Consider the following 17,313-nt stretch of genomic DNA (forward strand, 5'->3'; position numbering starts at 1 on the left):
AAAAATTTGTGTTCCGGTCAGGATTTTCTGCTATGAGAACACAAGAAATTTTAACAAAGAACCATTTGCTTTTGAATTGCCAGGAGTTGGCATCTATTTAGCAGTCTGTCATGTTTTGCATAAAAATTTGGTGAGAGATCAGTGGCAATGTCAGAATATCAATCTGTTTACTATATGTAGGGGTAGGACACACATTACTGCAGAAATTCAGCTAAAATCCCCTTTTCTTTCTTCTTTCAGCAGAATACCATTATTTTCCAGTGAACATACATGTAAATTACATAAGCCATTGCTATATGAGTAGATTAGTTTAAAATACTGAATACTGCTGTGGGTGCTGTAATTAAGCTACATGTTCTCTCTAGAAACAGCTGAAGCTCTTTAAAGGCAATGGACAAATTGACTTTAATTATGTGACTCGGGAGGAAACAGATTTCTGAAGATGAGATGATTGATTTCTAAGATTGAGATGTTCTGATTTGCAATAGTATGTTTAATTCAGGAGTTGTGAGAGAATATAAAATTTAGAGTTTGTTCTTATGCAGCTCCTTTAGTGAAGTTACAGTGCAGACGGTCTTAACCTGATGTGAGTGTATTTTAAACATAGTTTCCTGTAGTATTTTTGCTTTTATTTTCTATAAAAATTAGACATTTGAGTTTACAGAAGTATTCACAAGCAGTGGGGAGATACGGCCTTCATCTCCTAAATTGGTGTCATAAATTCATGACTTGCAAAATTGTTTGAGTCATTTGTACATTTGAGTTTAGGTGTTCCTCAGTCCTTCTCAATCATTTGGAAAGGATGATAAGATAGAAATGTCATCACAATTAAGAAAAGAGCAAAGAAAAACAGTTCTTTAAGATGACTGTGCAGTAGCTATGGTTTTCCAAGCTTTATGTTTTTCTCCTTGCTGCTTCTTGGAAGATCACTATTGCATCTTTTCTCATATTGGAAGGCAAAGCAACCAAGGCTCTTCTGTATTCCATTTCCACATCAAGAATCTTTTTTTTACGCTCTGTATTTATTCCCTCAATACCTGTTTTAGTGAAGCAAAAGTCTCTGTACATTGCTCATGTCTGTGCTAGGGTCATACTGTACCAAGCCTGTGCCCAAATTATCCTTCTGTCAAAATAGGAGCCCTGCTCCAAAAGTAATGCTTCCTATTTTATTATGTTGGCCCACAACTTCAGAGGCAGATGTTGTTGATATGGCACTAGAGATTGAAGCTTCCCACCAGTATTCCATTACATTTTGTTGCCATGCAATAGATGGCAGCAAAAGTGCAGTCTGACAAATGGTGTCTGACATGGAAGAACATATGAAGCAAGGGTGTGGAGGCAGTGACGTAAACGACAGGACACATTCTGAGCAGCCATGCAGATTTTTAGGAGTGCAGGATGTAGGCTCTTGTTCATTGCTGGTGAAAGTGCACAGCTAATGGTGGTGACTGTTGAAAAACAGTGCTTAGTAGCTGAGAATTTGCTCTATCAGGTAATGTTATTGTACTCCTTGCTTCTGCTGTCATTTCCATGGAAATAAATAGGAGGCATTACTTTCAGAGCAACCTTTATAGTTCCCCAGCATATCTAATTGCCATTTACTATTGGTATATTAATAATATTTCTCTTACTAAAATCTCCTTCAATAAACTACCTGGCTTTGTTTTGTTTTGTTTTGTTTTTACTGATTGTTTAAAAGCTCTTAAAAGTACATGCATATTCTCTAAGGAATAAGGAAAATGGTCAAATTGTATTTCGTCACTCGAATTAAAATTACAGCCATAGGGAACCGATTGTCCAGAAACTGTGTTTTAATCAATGATATTAGAGTGTCTCACTGTTACCCAAATGTTCTCACACAGCTTACAATTACTTTAATAAAACTGATTATTTTATAGGGTTAATTAACTTTGTATCAGGTAGAAAGGTTTTGATACAATCAAATCCACACTGGACTGTGAATGTATTACCTTGTTTTTGTTAACCATGCATTTCCTGGTGGTGATAACTCAGAACAAACTTGTAGCAAATGGTTTCTTGACATTTAGTCCTTTCAGCAAGATGTTTATTGTTGGATCCAGCTTCCGGTGCTATAAGCATTGGTCAGCTATAAATCATTCTACTATAAAAATTCTATGTAATGCACACAAAAATACGTTTTTCTGTTCTTTGTTTGATATAAAAACTGTGAGTGGGAAAAGAAATCTGAACATGTGTGTGGTTTTTCTTTTTGCCTTTTTCTTTCAGGGTTGGTTTAGCCCAGGCCAGGTCTTCGTATTAGATGAATACTGTGCTCGCTATGGAGTGAGAGGTTGTCACCGCCATCTTTGCTATCTTAATGAGTTGATTGAACATTCAGAAAGTGGTTCTGTCATTGATCCAACCTTACTCCACTACAGCTTTGCATTTTGTGCTTCTCATGTCCATGGCAACAGGTAATTTAATGTTGCATTTTTAAATTAATAACCTTAGAATGAAGCAAGTTATTTCTAGATTCCTTCAACAGATGGAGATGTTGCACGCATCAGAAATTGGTTCATGAAAGTTTTGTCAGAGGTCTTGGACTTTCTATATGGATTATATTTAAGAAAAAATAATAAATCTTTCAGTTTATACTTCCTTAATGCAGTGTGCTTTCTTAGGCATTGTATAGACAGATTCAAGGGAGAAGGATATCATCCTGCATTCTGTGTTTGTATTGTGTTAGTGAATGGTGTTTCCAGTGAACATTTTGAACAATATTGAAGTTTAAGGGAAGCTTTGACAGCTTTTCTTTTAGCTTGGCAACTAATCATGCAGTACTGAGTTCTTCTGACTGTGCTACCACAAGGAGAAAAAATGCATAGTTGGAATGGTGGTGTGACCCCATACACAGGGAGGTAGGATAATTCTGTAATTCTTTCCACTCAAGGAAAAGACTGTTTCACTGGTCACAGTGATGCTCATGTGATTATGTCTTCCTTCCTCTTGTGAGTGAAAGACTTGTTAAAAATGGAGTTGTTGATTTTCTGTGCTAAGTGTTAGAAGTTTCATTCATTAAAAAAAGTCTGTGCCCCATCTGTGCCTTATTCCACATTGTGAAGGACCAGCTCTGATCTTGGATAGAGATAGGAGGTAAGATCTTAGGATAACTTGGTGAAATGGACCTCAAGAGGCGTCCAGCCCAACCTCCTGTCAAAGCAGGGTTGGGAGGTCAGACCAGGTTGCTCAGGGTGTAGCTCAGTCAGAGCTTTACCCAGTCTGAACTTGTCTTATTTCAATTTAGTTATATTTGTCCTCTCTCATCCTCCCATCTTGCACCACTGGAAGAAAATCTGGCTCCATCTTTGTGACAACCTCTTGGTAGCTGCTGCAGAAGCCATTCAGTCCCCTTGAATACCACTTACTCTCCAGGCTGAACAAGCCCAGCTCACCCATGCTCTTTCACTGAGCGAGTGCTCCCGCCCCTGACTGATATGATGGTCTCCACTGCACTTGCTCCATTTTATCCATGTCCTCCTTGTACTGAAGTGAAGAATGGAACAGGAAATATATCAAATTACAAGATGACATGCATTTGCAGCCTGCTGTGTACACTAGGTCTGTAGAGTGCTGTAAGAAATAAGATTTAAAGTTCAATAATTCAAAAAATAATTGATCTTCCTCCTCTCAACTGATCCAGTCCTGCCACAAGGGAAAAACCTGTTTGCAGTCATGAAATGAGGTTGCTGTGATGCTCTGAGTAAATCCCTAAAATTGACTCCTGGTAGGGATAAGGGAAAAGAGAGGTTTTATTCCCAACTTGTTTGCTTATCTTGTCTTGCAACCAGTCAGTCACAGTGGCTGCTTTTCTCACCCTTGAGCCAGTGAAGTCTCATTGGCCTAGACAGTGCCTTCCACCTGTGAGAATATGAGCTGAGTGTTGTGGTCTGAGTGATTTGGCAGAGAGTTTAATGTTATATAATCATTGATTATAATATCCAAATTAAAATACGTTTGAATATGAATAAAATATTCTCAAGAATCTTGACATTCATACTGGTAAGTTAGGAGAATTTCTGGCTTTTATTTGGTGACATTCTCCATAAAAGCCTGCTTCTATTGTCAGTTCCCTGAAGAACCTGATATATTTGCATTTCCTATTCAGTCTGTCTTTGTTGTTTCTAGCCCTTTTATTACTGATTCCAGCCTAACGAGACAAATATACTGTGATAATTGCTCAAACTTATTTCAAGAATTCAAAAGGAAGGTAGATATATTTCTTTTTATTTCATAATTTAAGTGAAGGACAACAGTGCGTGCAGTGCATGAAAATATCTCAGGGAGCACATCATTTACACAGTGGTAAGCACTCTGTTTGTATTCTGTCTATTCCTTCTGTACAGATATTCTCTGAATAGCATTATGAGTGTTTTAGGAATAAAAGAAGTGTTGAACAGAGAGGGTCTAACTAGAACTGAGATATTGTAAAAAGGAGGAAAAAAGAAACATGAAGAAAGAAGAAAAGTAAGTCAAGGACAGACGCAGACACACTGAGGATGACAGACACATATATACACATAATACATCCACTCATTCATCTGCTGCAGCACTAAGAAATAGTAAAAGGGAAAAAGAATTTCACAGACAATGCATGACAGGCCAAAGTTCTAGGCTGATCCATGGCGTTATACATCTTAGTTTTCTAAGTCAGGCTGAGAATTAGAAGGACAACATAACAAAGAGCTTTGTACTCTGGACATGATGTATTCAATTTATTCTTCCCATTTACTTCATAGAGGATCTTAGACCTTCCACAAGCCTGAGAAAGATCATCGAAGGTGATCATGAAGATGATCATGACGGAGGAGCATATAGACATGAAATTGTATCTGCAGTTCAAATTACCAATTTCTTTCAGACATGAATTTTATAGTAAGGGACAATCTATTGACATTGGTCAAATAATCAGGCAGGGGTGTCACTCACCTTTCTGATTTCTGGTAATCTCAGGAGTCCGAAAAACTCAGGCACAAGTCACAGAAGACCTGCAAAGTATCCTGGGGCTATATCAGGACGTAGCTGAGCACACCAATGGCTGCGTTCAATTTCTTAAATTAAAATGATGAGGAAACAGTCTCATAGGACGTACCCCAGATGTCCATTTGTCATAGGCACTCTCTAAGATCCCAGCTATGTGCTAAATACAGCTCTCGGTAGGCACTGCCAACAAGGCTGAATCAGCTTGGGTTCTTTCTACCCTTCATATTTCTCCAAAGTTCTTCTAGCAGACTGGGGTCCTGCAGGTATTCCCCATGCTCTTTTGCCACACCTTTGGGCTTGAAATATAAAGTCTTTCATGCTGTAGGCTGTAACACAATAGCCATGCTTTCATTTCAAAACATCTGGAATAAGTACATTAAAGGAGATCATTGTGGAGCTGCAGGAGCTACACCAAACACAGTGGAGCCCTGACCTGAGCTCTGGTAGTAGGCTGTGTGCAGCAGACCTAGCCTCAACTTTCAGACCTGGAAACAGTGGGGACTGTTTTCTTTCCTACCTGCAACAAAGATGCAGTTCACAAGTTCTGACAAAGTTAGCAAGCATGCTGGTAGTTAATGTGTCTCTTTGCCATTGTTGCTGATTTACGAACAGAATTGTTAGCGCAGGGTTGATCACAAGCTGCTGAGACCCAGACTGAGAAATTCAAGCTTCCTTTGTGCCTTCCCTTTCTTGCTAGGAAGAGCATTATGACCAAGCTAACAGACTGCTTGCTAAGAAATGGCATTTCTGCTTTTGTGCATTGACATTCTTAAGACATTCTCAAATATCCGAACAGAAAAATCATTTTCTAAAAGAGTGGCCTTGCTGAGTGTTTAAATAAAAACATGTCCTTGTTTCTGAATCAACGGATTCCTTTTCCTCTAGTGCCTCTGCATAACTGCTTTGTAACTTTACAATAGCATCTTCTTTGGTTCCTCTTTGCAACATTTTTCTTCTGAAATATTCCATTGTAATGGTTCCCATCAAAGTCATTAGTTTACAAATGAACTTTTCTGGCTGCAGCAACGCATACACTGAACTTGTGTGTCTCTGGTGAAAGTGAAATGGGCAGAACAAGGAACTATAGGGTATTCCCAAAGACTGGCATTTCAGTCTAAACAGTCCAGGCAGGAGCTATTGTTTTCTTCCCCATCACCTTCACTTTTGTCTACTTTTCATGCTGTGACTTCTATTCAGTCGTCTTGTCTGAAATGGATGCTGTTGGGTAACGCATGAAGTGTAAAGTGACTTCATTCCACCTGCTGAGTTACAGACTGAATTGAAAAAATCAAAATTCAAGTATATTCCCTCATTATACCTTTTTCTATTCAGAAAGCAGGCTGGTTTATTGGAAGTCCACATATGAGAAGTGAAGGTGAAAGCAATGCTCTAAAAATCTGTCTATAACTGAAGATAAATGGTTTCTCTCTGTCTTGATTTTGAAATATTCAGCACATGTGTTTGAATAGAATAGTCATACTGAGACAGGGTTCTTCTGAGCCAGTCATTCACCAGCCTAAAACATTAACCTGGTTGCAGGAAGAGAAGAGCAAGCATATGCAGTATTTCCTCTTAGTCCTTTTTCAGTTTCCACCTCTTTACTGCTCAGAACACACCTGTTCAGTAGCCTGGTGAGAGTTTCTGTTCAGCTACTTGTCCATTGCACCCCTGAACCTGTGTAACCCCTTTGCGTCCTCAGCACCTTTGGCAGCAAGTTCCTCAGCTCAGCTTCATTTTACATGAAGAACTCTTGTTTTGTTCTTGACTCTTACAGATCTCATTTCAGACTCTGTGGTAACTGCAATAGGTCAAGAGCGACAAAAAAATACTTCTCTGTTGTCTCTTTGCTGTTTAAGGTTCAAGAATTATGAGAGAACCATGTACTGATTACAGTGGATGGATATTTTCTGCTAATTCCCTGTCCTTTTATCATAATTCTCAATGTTGGTTTGTTTTTTGGCTGCCACCAGAAATGGTTTCATGATATTATCCATCGTAACACCAAGTCCTCTGCAATGAATGATTTCATAAGGTACTTCTGGAATTCCATGCTATGCCAGATAACTACCATTACAATTACTGTCACCTTAGTTCTTAGCCACTTGCCAGATCACTGAGTATTGTAAAATAACGCAGGTTTCACTACAGATCCTTGCTGAACTCCACTGATAACATCCCTCCACTGCAGGTATTCACTGTTTGCTTCTACTCTCTTTTTCACTGTAAAAGTAAAGATCTTCATTCTTATTCAGTGTCTGCTTAGTTACCTTAAAAGCTTTTGTTTTGGGAATTTTGACAAAATATTTTTGGAAGTTCAGATACATTTTGTTGATCACGATCATTGACTTATTATTTATTCCTTTATAGAACTTCAGGATCAGAAGATAAAATTTATCTTCCTTGCGGCTTCAAGGCCATATCAGACTACTTCATAATAAATCATACTTACCCACTTTTCTTTAATTTTATCTTTAAATAATTTTCTGGGATGTATATCAGGCTTAGTGGTCTGCAGTTCCCTCTGTCTCCTCTGGAAATTTGTTTTAATTTTAAATTAAGCTGTCATTCTTCACCTCCCACTCTTCTGGAAGAAGGCAGTCTGGTGAGCAACTCCACTCAACCATAGATTCAGTTCTGATCCAGGCAACTTCCTACTGTTCATTTTTCTAATTTGTTCCATAAACTCTTAGTTTAGACAGATCCTATGGTGAAAAAAAAAGATCTTTTGCTATGAGTAAGCATCACTGGAAATAATTCCTTTAGTATCTCTGCAGTAGCCTTTCTCTGAGAGCTCCTTCTAGATCCTTGCTGTCGTTTGATACTGTAGACTCTCTGACAGACTTCTTGCTCCTGTTATGTCTGGAAGAAATATTCTAAAGTAGTGTAAATGAACATATAGATTCACAGAACAGCTTAGCTTGGAAGGGGCTTTAAATATTACCTAGTTCCAGCCCCACTGCCTTGGTCAAGGTTGGCATCCACTAGATGAGGTGCCCAGGGCCCCACCCAATGGGGCCTTGAATGCTTCCAGGAATGGGGCATACACAGCTTCTCCAGGCCTCTAGTGCCTCACCATTCTCTGTGTAAAGAATTTCCTCCTAGTACCTAATCTAAATCTCCCTGTTCCTCTTTATCCTATCACTATTTGCCCATGTAAATTGTCTCACTTCCTCTTTTTTATAAGTTCTTGTTAAGTATTGAAAGGCTGCAATGAGATCTCCCCAGAACCTTCTCTTCTCCAGACCAAACAAGCTCAACTCCCTTAACCTTTCATCATTGGAGAGATGCTCCAGCCCTTTGATCATCTTTGTGGTCCTCCTCTGAACCTGCTTCCATAGCTCCACATCTTTCTTGTGCTGGGGGCCCCACACCTGAACTCAGTGCTCCAGAAAGGTCCTCACGAAAGCAGAACTTCTCAGAGGGGAGAAATCACCTCCCTCTCCCTGCTGGCTGTTCCTCTTCTGATGCAAGCTGGTTGCTCAAATAGAGCTTTTCATCCACCACGACCCCACAAACCCAAAGTCCTTTTCCACAGGGCTGCTGTCAAGTTCTTCCCCCATTCTGTACATATATCTGTGATTGCCACCCAGCACTTTGCACTTGGCCGTGTTGAAACTTGTTCGGTTCATGTGTGCCCACTTGTCAAGATTGTTCAGGTCTCTTTGAAAGTCATCCCTTCCTTCTGTCATATCAACTTCACCACACAGCCTAGTGTCATCAGCAAACTTGCTGAGAGTGCAATCAGTCACACTGTCTCTGGCACTGACAAAGATCATGGGTCCCAAAACAGATCTCCGAGGGACACTGCTACTAATGGACTCACCCATAGAGCCATTCACTAAAACGACTCTGGCTGCAATCATTCATACAATTCCTTATTCACTGTACAGTCCACCCTTCAAATCCATCCCTCTCCAATTTAGAGATAAAGGTGCCGTGTGGTACCATGTGAAAGGCCTGATGGTAATCTAAGTAGATATTATCAGTTGATTGGCATTCATTAACGTAGTTTCCAAGAGGAAAAATACATGATCTTACATGATCTTCCTTGGCATAGATATGAGATTGTAATTCCCTGTGACTTTCTTCTGTTTTTAAAAATAAAAGTGTTTTTTCAGTACCAGAGACTGTCTGACTACCACACATATAAAGGAAACACATAAGAGGAAAGAGACTAAAGAAACTTTGAAGAGTGCTATGCGTTTGTACATTTTCACTTTTCAGTATCTTGCGACAAAAACAATTTATTGCAATTTTACACATTGTGTCAAGTGATAAAAGAATGTTTGGAGAATCATCTCTTTCAAACGTAGGTCAAGGAACTTTGTAAGACTAAAGAAAAGAATATCATTACATTGCTCTGTCTCTTCTAATCGTTTTTTTTGGTGGGTTTTTTTTTTTTTTTTTGAGCTTCTGAATAGATATTACCTTCTCTTAAACTAAGTTAGCACTAGAATTAAAGTAAGGTTGGCTTTATCTTGTGGTTTTCTCCTTCATTTATCTCTCATAATAAGACAATCTAAAATTACAGAACTTGAGTCAGTAGTTTTACTACTTTACGTGGTCACCATCTGACATGAAGGGTTTTGTCCACTTGATCTCTTCCCAGAAGTGTTATATCTTCATATATATAGTTTTGTATGTCAAAAATATTTTAATAGTGCACGTAGACTTCTTCTTGAATAGTTTTCTCATGAAGCCATTGCTAGCAGGATTTTATGGAACATTACTTCAGCTGTAAGCTGTTGAAGAAGCTTTCTTTTTTCAGTCAACTTTTTATTCACTCAACCTCAGGAGCTCTTGCTGTGTTGTAATGACAGCAGGTGCAAGGTCTTCTTTACAGCTTTTGTTGGCAGTTGAGTTTTCTCTTTAATCTTAAATCTGATCCCATGCGCTCCAAGAGCTGGGGAGGAAAAAGTTTTTCAGTTAATGACAACTTTCTACATATTACTATTACTGTTGCAAATAGCTACAAACATTGTTGTTAGAGATCTCCTAAATGCAAATTAAATTTTTCAGGTGCCAAGTGAATCCATATCGACCTCAGCTTTGATATAAGGAAGGATACTGCCCTGTGTTGAAAAATGCTGATAATTGTACTATGCTGATCACAAGACCAGTCCTCACTAAAATGATAACAGGGGTAGATTTTTCAGTGTATCAAGATAAATCTGCTTCTGAAAAAATCTCATAGAAATCACCAGTAGAAAATAAATCACAATTCACACAGTATTAAGAAATATCGTAACAGAATTTTCCACATTTAAGATAGGTGCAATGAAGGAACAGCTAATGTTATTACATATTCTCACTTTCTCTAAACATTATGTTGTTTTGCCTGGGATAAAATCGTATTAGTAGTTGCTTAGCTTTTAGTGTAGAAGTGCAATATCATATCCCATCTGAAATATAACTGCATAAAAGATCATGAAAATTAACCTAATTTTTCTTGTTAATCTATTTTATTGGCCTTCAGAGTTGATCTTTCTCATTCACTTATGAAAAAGAAGATATCACCTGTAAGCAGATCTGGAATCAGCTTGAGAAATGCATACAGCAGAAGGCTCTATTATGTCTTTTTTTTTTTTTTTTCTTTTTTTGCAGAATGTTTGAAGAATACTTATTATAAACAACAAAATGCTCAGTCTTCAAGTACCTGCTGGTTAAAGCTATATATGCAACATGATAATGTGCTGTCTTCTTTTTATAAAAAGACTCCTACTTTGGTTTCTTCTAAGCTGATAACGTAAATCAGTTTTTCGTAGACTTGTCTAACATAAACCACGAATTCTACAAACATGTTGACACAATTGTGTTTTAAAGAAAAGTTTAAGGGGTAATACAGTCTCTTAATCAAAATTCTGAACAACCTAATCTATTGCTAATTTGAAAATTAACACTGTTCCTTTTTTTCTTGCCTCCTGTTGAGTTTAAAATAAGTTCTCTTAGAAAACACTGGAGTCTTCTGATACAATTTGTTTCTAAAAGCCAACTTGACTTGTAGGTTTTGGTTTGGGTTTTACTAAACCCTTGAAATGCAGTGTATTGTCTTGAAGAAGACCTTAGCTGATATATTTTTCTTGTATTTTGTTCTTCATCATAATTTCTCATCTTTCTCAGTGTATTATTTTGGTCATCCTTACTGCTGTATGTGTGTGTAACACATCAGAATATTGATCTACACATTTCTCTTCTCTTAGTCTTTGTAATTTTTTTTCCATGAATGGACAAAGAGATGGTCTATGCTTTTAATGAGAAAAGCTAATATTAAAAAGTCTAAACTTTTGTAAAATATGCAAAAAGCACCAGTGGAAAAAAAAGAGGTCAGTGACATTCTGTTTCTACTTCACAAGCCTGTCACAACAAAACGGGCCTGCATGTGTTAAGAGTTTCACACGAGAGGCCACTAGGAGAAGCTGTTTTCTCAGTTGAGGGCTGGAAAGAATCAACATCCAGCCCAGTGTCCATCATATTGGATTCCCATTGGAGCTGGTACGCTATTTTTACCTTACGTGCACAGCTGTTCAGAAGAGTCTTAATCCTACAATGTGTCAGGTGACCTCTGCAAATTATTACGAGTTCTAAGATATATCTCACAATATATCAACAGGTTTTCCAGGCTTTAAAGGTTTATGACAAGTAAGTGAAACCAGTCTGTTTCAGGGAAAACCCTAAATCCACGGTGTAATCAATCAGTTTCCCTAGAATAACTACCATGAAGACAGTTACCTTGGATGACTTAATAAAAGTTTAAAATTCTGTTCTGTTAGTATTTTTATACCGTTATTTAGAAATGCCTTATGGTCAAACAACTATTTTCCTCTTGGATACTAGCTCTAGCTCATGAGGTTTTTATTTCATATATATTTGGTATTAAAGTCTAGGTGAATTGAACCATTTGAGATGAGACCAGAGATAACATTATATCTGTGCCAGTGCTAGACTGTGATATAAGCAAACAATTCAAATCCAATTGACAAAGTGCTTAGAAAATGGAAACTGATGTGAGAAAGAGAATATGACTTAGTTTTTGAGTATTCATTGTTTAGATTTTCTCCTGGCTTTCTATTTCCAAAAGCAGCTGTGAACTATAAGGAGAAAAATGTAGAAGAAAGGATAATTTGTTCTTCCTTCCCTTTCTTGGGAAGATAATGTTAAACTGGTGTTGCATAAAGACTTACGATTACTCTTTTTAAGACAGTTCTTCACTTTTCTTGGCAACATTCTTGAAAGAGGTATCCCAGTCTGCAATAGAAAGGCTGCTTACTGGTTTTGAATTAAGAAATTCATTTCCAAATGTCCATCTTTAACTTTGGGATAGTAGAAAACACACATTTATTGATGATTTTAGTTGCAAAGTTGTACTGGCATATTTCTGGATAACCAAATGCCTGCATGATTCAGATTTTCCTAGCAAGCATAGTAATTTATAAATAAAATATCTCAAAAAATGTTACTTCATCATTTTATCTTATCTTTAAAGCAATTAAAGGAAAAGATGTAGAAGCCAAAATGAGCGGGAACTTTGAAAACATTGTTTATCTAATTTTTCTAAAATAATCTCAGATTCTTTTTTCTGTGGATTCTTTTTTGATAGTAGTAGAAAGACATTTCTAAGAGTAGCAAAAAAATGGTCAACAGTGGTGTATATGTCTGAGAATTGTGAAAATGCATTTTTATGCTCTGCTTGTTGCATTAGGGCTAACAGGAAAAAACAAATAATAATCATAATGATTCAGAATTTGTGCTGTATTGTAACACCATATTTTGAAAAGGTCATTTCTCAATGCAGTACCATTTTTCTAACAGCTTTTTGTGTACTCTTATTTTTCTTCTGGAACATCTAGTTCTATCCAAACATTCACTGAAAATACATTTAACAGTTCTGAAAATTTTTGGCATTGTCTCCATGGTTGTTTCGGACTACATCCTCAATGAAGTGACAAGTCCCATGTATGCAGGGATCTTAGCCCTAGTGCAGGTTGACAGATATGACATGCTACTGGCTCACCTTTTTCACTTACTGTTATATAGACCCCTAGGTCTTTTCTGTCATATACATGACACGCTTCAGTGAGGTTTAATATGACAGAACTACTTTGTTTATCACTCCAAAGCACGATCTCTCCTGACAATGACATCAGACAGTGAAATTTACTTAAATTTGAGCCCATTCCATCTGTCAGAAGGCTGAGGTAAAGTATCCTGGCATCCATCAAAAAAGAGAAGATAAATTATTTGCTCCTTCGCATCAAATTTATCCAATAGTGTATTGATGTGCCTGGTTACTGTATCTTCACCATATCTGATTTTTATTGTTGTCTTCACAATAATTTAAAGAGTTCAGGGATTTTTTTCACTTTGACTTGACATATCACGAATGTAAGTGATTTAAGGAGTGAAGGAATTGTTTATGTCACAACAAAGCAGCAAATTATCCTTTCCAGATTTAAGAATAGTGGAGAAAGTTAAAGTAACAGTTTAGCAAAAACCAGTTTAGTGTGTCTTTTTACTGCAGTTCTCTTAGTCCTAAAAACAGCGAGATAGTTCTGGACATTCTGGAAGAAGTACAGGATGGATCCAGACTTCATGTCAGAGTAGTAAACTCAGGTGGGAAGCAGTGATGCTTTGTTATCCTGGATCTGGAAGTTAAGTGCGTAGCTGGAGGTTTTCAGACACTACTTTTTAAAGTAGTAAACAGCATGATCTGGGAAAGTTGTGATTTTAAAGTGAAAGTACTTTTTAGGAAATCTGTATTTCAATTATTTTTAACTGTGTTGTGATTTTATGACGAGGATGCTAATAATGTTAGGGTAAGAATATTAGGGTAAGTGTGTGTTTAATGTGTTTAATACAAGGCTTATTAATTATTGGAACTCAAATTTGATGTTAAAAAATGCCAGTGGCTTTTTTTTTTTTAAGAATAATTTTTTTTTGCATCCTTTATGCCATATTTGTGTAGAAAGCTTAGTTACATACTGCTGCTTATGAATATGGGGTGAGAGATCAAAAATCTATGCTCACTATAACTGTGGGGACTGTGAGCCTTCTCTGGCTTTTCTCACTGTGATTTGTCTCCTACCTAAACCACTTTCAGCCATATTGTGCCTTTGAAAAAATTTCTGGAAGATTCAAGAAGTTAAAATTGGGACAAGATTAAATTAGCTCCCCCTATTCTGCTAACAGTAGCAATTTTCTTGAGAAAGGATGCTATGTATTTGGGAGTGATTTAGGGGAAATATATGCTGCACTGCATTTATATCAACTCTTAGCAGCAACTGAGGAATTGCATTAAAAAGTTCAGTTTGAAAAGCTAAGTTCTTTGTTTAGCTGTAATCTGTCCTTCAACTATCTTCACAAGTTTATACTTATATATCAAGGCAGTGGGAAAGGGGAAAGGAGGGTAGCACAAATTTTAACAGAATGCTTTGAAAATAAAAAGCTCTGTTCAAGGAGAAATCAGCATGAAGTGATGTCAACAATTCTTAAATGTGTAATATTACAGGCCAGATGGAATTGGAACAGTATCTGTTGAAGAGAAAGAAAGGTTTGAAGAAATTAAGGACAGACTTTCTTCCCTACTAGAAAACCAAATAAGCCATTTCAGGTAAGTGTAATTTATTCACTAGTACTAAGTTTTGTCTGGCAGAATGTTCTCATCGCTATGTTCAATACTGATCTTGAACAGAGTGAAATTAAAATAAAATAGTCTACCTGCAAAGAAGTTTTGATTCTATTAAATACAAAATAATTGATTTGCACAAGTGATTGGTTTAGAATTCATCTGAAAGTCCTGTGAGTTGAATTCCTGTATGGTAGAAAAGACTGAAAGAATGTAGGCCTGATTTTATTGGTCCTTTTGAACTTTAAGCTGTCTATAAATCTATCTAAGAAAATTGCCTGACTGAAAATGTCATTTTCTGGGTTATATGATCTGCTTTCTGTAATCATCTAAGGTCCATCATCTTCAATAAAGAGTTTGGCAATGTAAGGACAGCTATACCAGTAGAAGAAGGAAAGGAGTATAAGAAAGAGGGCAAACTTAGCATGACATTTCATCTTGTATCCTTCTAGCAATTGATAGTTTGTAAACTTTGGCATAAAATTGGCACCTAGACCAACAAATCCATTAGTTTTTCATCATTAGCCAGCGTCTGCCACCATTCTGCCAATCCAATCCTTTTATAGAATATATTTATATGCATTTTTGACTGGATGTTGTGTTGAGGGATGTGGTTTAGTGGGAGCTATCGGTAATAGGTGAACGGTTGGACGGTTGGATGATCTTTTAGGTCTTTTCCAACCTTGGTGATTCTATGATTCTATGATTCTATGATTTTTTGTCTGTATCACCTTGTGACAGTTTTGTGACACAGTTTACATAGTGCTGTGTGAAACAGCTTTCTTTTCTTTGGCACGGTTTGCTATAAGTTTATTGGAAGCTTCTCTGGTGTGATGAGGTAAGTGTCTAGTATTCACTTGTATCTGCCATGCAGATAACAAGGTTGTTTGGGAATTTTTTGAGCTGGGACGACACAGCAGTCTTCATTTGAGATTTCACCTCTGTATTAACCTAAAGAGACCTAGGATTCTCCTTGAAGAGTATTCCCTTTGGAAGAAATAGCAGCGTTCCCATCTTTGTCTCTGGCATGATTCATATGCCCCATCTTCCATGGGATTAAGTAACTCATGCCAAAGAAGCAGTACAGAACAGTGTAAGACAGAGTGCTCCCTACCTAGGTATGGAAAGGCAGGAAGGGAGTAGCAAAAAAGAATATCATCTGCAGGGAGAAGAAAAACTTGTTTCTGCAACAATCTTGTCATGATTGCTAACAATAGAAACAAAAGAGTATAGGAGTTTGGTGAAGACTTCTAGCCTAACTGGAATACTTACAAACATGTTCTATCAAATTTTTCATAAAAACACAATCATTGCCATTTCCAGTGAGTGTAAGTACTTTTTTTCTTGCACCTTGATGAGGTCTGTGAGAGTAGTTGGGGTCAAAAATATACTGAAGCAGGCTTCTGAATATGTGCAGAAGAGAACAAGATGGCTGGGCATCCTAAGAATGAGTGTTAGCCTTCAGGCAGTCACGTGCATGAGATTAATTACACAATGTACAATAACATTTGAATAATTGAATTGGAACAAATAAAGATAAAGACCTTCATGCCTATACGTGGTAGAGGATGTTGATTAGCTTTGGCTATACCTGTGATTATGATATCTCTGTCTCATTCTTGCTGGTTCTAGAGGGAATTCAAACAGTGTTAAAAACCTGCTTCCAGTTTTAGTATCTTCTGTGACCTTTGTAATTTTCACTGCTGTCAACCTGGCTCCATGATGACCAAGAGGGAGCCTGCCTGTCCTGGGCAGGTTGTTCTCACATAAATATTTCCCAGTTTGTGAGGTACTTGAACTTCTCCTTTCTCCTTTTTTACACTCTGAGACAGCAGATTCCTTCCTGCCTCTCCAGCATCAAGTGTGGAAGAGATGATATTTCAGAGAAAGCTGCTAAGGCTGTCTTGTACAAAGGCTTCTCTGAAAGTAATGCCTCCTATTTTTCTGTGTTGGCCTATGAAGTCAGAGGAAGATTTTGGTGGTACAGCAGTAGAGACTGAACCTTCCTGCCAGTATTCCAATACCTTTTGTTTCTGTGCGACAGATGGTAGCAGAGGGGTAGTCTGACAAAATGGTGTCTGATAGGGAAGTATGAATGAAGCAAAGATGTGTCACTGAATTCCTGTGCCATGTGGAAAAAAATGGCACCCATTGGCATTCATTGATGCTTGCTGAATATTTAGAGACTGAACAATGGATGTGAACACAGTAAGACGGTAGATGGTGCTTTTCAGCATTGGCAACAGCAACAGTGGGTTACCTATTCTGGTGTCAATTTTTACAAGCATGGCATGCAAGCTCTTGTTTATCTGTGGCAAAAACACATAGATAATGTGGTGACTATGTTGAAAAATATTGCTCTGTAGCTGAGACTTTGTGAAATAGTGCTGTTGTGTTGTTTGTATCAGTTGCAGTTTTCATGGAAGTAAGTCAGAGGCATTATTTTCAGAGCAACCTACGTACCTAACCTCTTGGCTGGCTGTGTGAATTTAGTCTTCAGAGTATTCCTTTTGCACTTCTGTATGTTGTTGGTACTAATGTAGACCATGAGTGCTGCTCCTTCTCAATTCTCTACTAAGTAATGTATACAAATATCTCCAGAGGACCACTACCTTTGTACCCAGTAAGAGGCTGTAGTGTTGGAGGAATACTGCTAAGTGTCCCTTTAGATGTCAGCTGTGACCACATCC

At 37.5% G+C, this 17,313-nt stretch overlaps 1 protein-coding gene across 14 annotated transcripts in view; it reads left to right on the plus strand.

The window, feature by feature from the left end:
* The window catches only part of CADPS2 (calcium dependent secretion activator 2), a 299,343-nt gene that overhangs the window by 196,545 nt on the left and 85,485 nt on the right, over positions 1-17,313 (plus strand). For all 14 annotated transcript variants that reach the window (XM_085218604.1, XM_085218528.1, XM_085218565.1 and 11 more), the window contains exons 13-14: positions 2,248-2,435; positions 14,507-14,608. In XM_085218604.1, coding sequence (XP_085074730.1) covers positions 2,248-2,435; positions 14,507-14,608 — 290 coding nt within the window. The remainder of the gene's footprint in view (positions 1-2,247; positions 2,436-14,506; positions 14,609-17,313) is intronic.

The sequence above is a fragment of the Meleagris gallopavo genome, chromosome 1 (genome assembly GCF_905368555.1).
Source record: "Meleagris gallopavo chromosome 1, MGAL_WU_HG_1.1, whole genome shotgun sequence".
NCBI classification, from domain to species: Eukaryota; Metazoa; Chordata; class Aves; order Galliformes; family Phasianidae; genus Meleagris; species Meleagris gallopavo.